Source organism: Fonsecaea monophora (assembly GCF_001642475.1).
Source record: "Fonsecaea monophora strain CBS 269.37 chromosome Unknown Scaff265, whole genome shotgun sequence".
Lineage (NCBI taxonomy): Eukaryota > Fungi > Ascomycota > Eurotiomycetes > Chaetothyriales > Herpotrichiellaceae > Fonsecaea > Fonsecaea monophora.
Genome location: NW_019174196.1, coordinates 721 through 2,975, shown reverse-complemented (window position 1 = coordinate 2,975; position 2,255 = coordinate 721). Strand labels below are relative to the sequence as shown.

The 2,255-nt window shown below is 51.7% G+C and overlaps 1 protein-coding gene across 1 annotated transcript; it reads right to left on the bottom strand.

The window, feature by feature from the left end:
- Window positions 1-238: 238 nt before the first annotated feature.
- Window positions 239-1,881, bottom strand: AYO21_12165 (hypothetical protein; the record flags this gene model as incomplete). Its single annotated transcript, XM_022661971.1, has 4 exons — window positions 239-377; window positions 456-1,041; window positions 1,100-1,764; window positions 1,814-1,881. The coding sequence occupies 4 exons, from the start codon at window positions 1,879-1,881 to the stop codon at window positions 239-241; spliced, it is 1,458 nt and encodes a 485-aa protein (XP_022505719.1).
- Between the last annotated feature and the right edge of the window lie 374 nt (window positions 1,882-2,255).

The following is a 2,255-nucleotide window of genomic DNA, read 5'->3' as shown; positions in this document are numbered from 1 at the left end:
CAGGAGACGGCAACTGGGCAAAGACATCTCCTAACCATGGTACCTATGTGAAGGTATGTGGTCGACGATATACCAATCCGACATCCTTCCACTGACATTTCCCAAAAGAATCATCTCTGGAACACCAAATAGCCTGAAGAAACTCCAATATTCCCTACCGGTTCATCGTAGCTCCTTCTGCTCCTCCTCTAATATCCCTTGCCAGAAAGATGTCAGAAATATCGCGTCCGACGACCCCTCATATCTTGCCAATGTACTGTTCAAATATCTTCGAGATCTCCAACGCACTCTTCTTCGGGTACCGCTTCTGGTCATTCTCGTAGTCGACGTATGTGACGCCAAAGCGAGTCTCGTACCCCTCCGCCCATTCGAAGTTGCTGTACATCCATGTGTTAGCATCCGTGACTCTGTGACCGACCAAAACAGACATCGATCAAGACTCTGGATGAACTTACTCCATAAGACTCCATGCCATGTACCCGCGACAATCACATCCATCTTCGGCCACAGCTTCGGCCATGCTGGTGATGTAACTGCGGAAATACTCACACCGGAAATCATCCTCGAGGATCTCGTCCCGCGACAGGTCGTTCTCGCCTTTGATGCTCGTGCCGTTCTCCGTTACGTAGATCTTCGGCCGTCCATATCGATCACTCAACCACTTCATCAATTTCCTGAACCCGGGGGCGTGAGGTCGAAGCCAGAAACTCTGCGTCTCGGGGCCGATACTGTTGCCGTACTTGTCCTCAAAGAGTATCTCCAAGTTGCCGCCAACGTCGAGTGGATCGGCGGGACCCTCCTTGTGTTTGATGTAGTTCGCGCAGTAGTGATTCATACCGTAGAAATCGTTGGACCCCTTCATGAGCTCGCTTTCTTCTTTGCTGAATGTGGGGAGACGGTCACCCAGCTGCTTGACCATCGATTCCGGGTAGTGGCCAAAGTAGACCGGGTCGGCGAACCAGGAGATGGCGAATTCGATCTTGCGATCGCATGCTATCCGGTCTCGTTCGTCCTCAGGGTCCCACGGCTCTGTCCAGTCACCTGCACAATGTGAGATTAATTCTGTGAAACCCGGTAACGATGACTAGAGACAACATACCATTCAGGGTGATCCCGATCTCTCCTCCATCGCGCGACTTGAACTCGTCGCGGTAGATCTTGACCGCAGTCGCATGGGCCAGCAAGATATGATGACCGACTATCCAAGGTTCCCTCGACCCATCGCCTTCAGCACACCTCTTTCGGTCGCTAGAGCGACCTGGGGCGAAAACACCGACATTGTATCCGAGAACGGCACTGCAGAATGGTTCATTAAAGGTAATCCAGTGTTTGACCCGGGATCCCATGGCTTTGAACATAACTCGTGCATAGTTGGCAAAGTCAGCAACGAACTCCTCCTTGTTCAAGAAACCTCCATATCGCTTGTCGAGTTCGTCCGGCAGATCCCAGTGGAACAGGGTGATGAAGGGCACAATGCCTGCTTCGAGCAGGTCATCGACGAATTTGACATAGTACTGGAGTCCGGCCTCGTTGATCGGATCATTTCGACCACCCAAGGGGATGACCCGCGACCACGAGACGGAAAACCGGTATGCTTTGGCCCCAAGCTTCTTGAGCAGCTCGATATCCTGAGCGGTGCGGTGATACGAATCACAGGCGACATCCCCAGAGCTGCCGTCGGCAATCTTGCCAGGGATCTTACAGAAGGTATCCCATATTGAAGGTCCTCGTCCATCGGCTGTGGCACCACCCTCAATCTGATATCTACTCCCAAGTTAGTATGAGCAGATGGATTCATGGCTGGGACACCAACGCTGCAGTTGCAAAACCCCAAAGGAAATCGGCAGGTAAACCCGCTCTAGGAGCAATGTCCTTGACCATGGTGAAAGTAATCGATGAAATATAGCTCTTTTGCTGACTCTGTTGAAAGATTCTGATAGGGTAAATCAGCTCACAACAGCCGGAAGAAGGGAGACGAGTTGAGTTGATCAGCCGTGGGGTGACAGATGGCAGTCTAGATGTATGTCTTTATCAGCACCTCAGGAAAAGTCCCTTTGTATCGACCCTTGTGTGACAGCGCAGAGGAGAAGACTGAGTGTGAGTGTGGGTGTGGGTGTCCTCTTCTTGGACCGGGACCATGGCCTTATATTGTATGAATCTTGCACCCCTCGCCCTGCATCTGCTTGACACGACTGAGGACCGATCAGACGCCCATGGTTTATCCTGGGGTGGGAACCATTTGTGTTTGTTTTTTT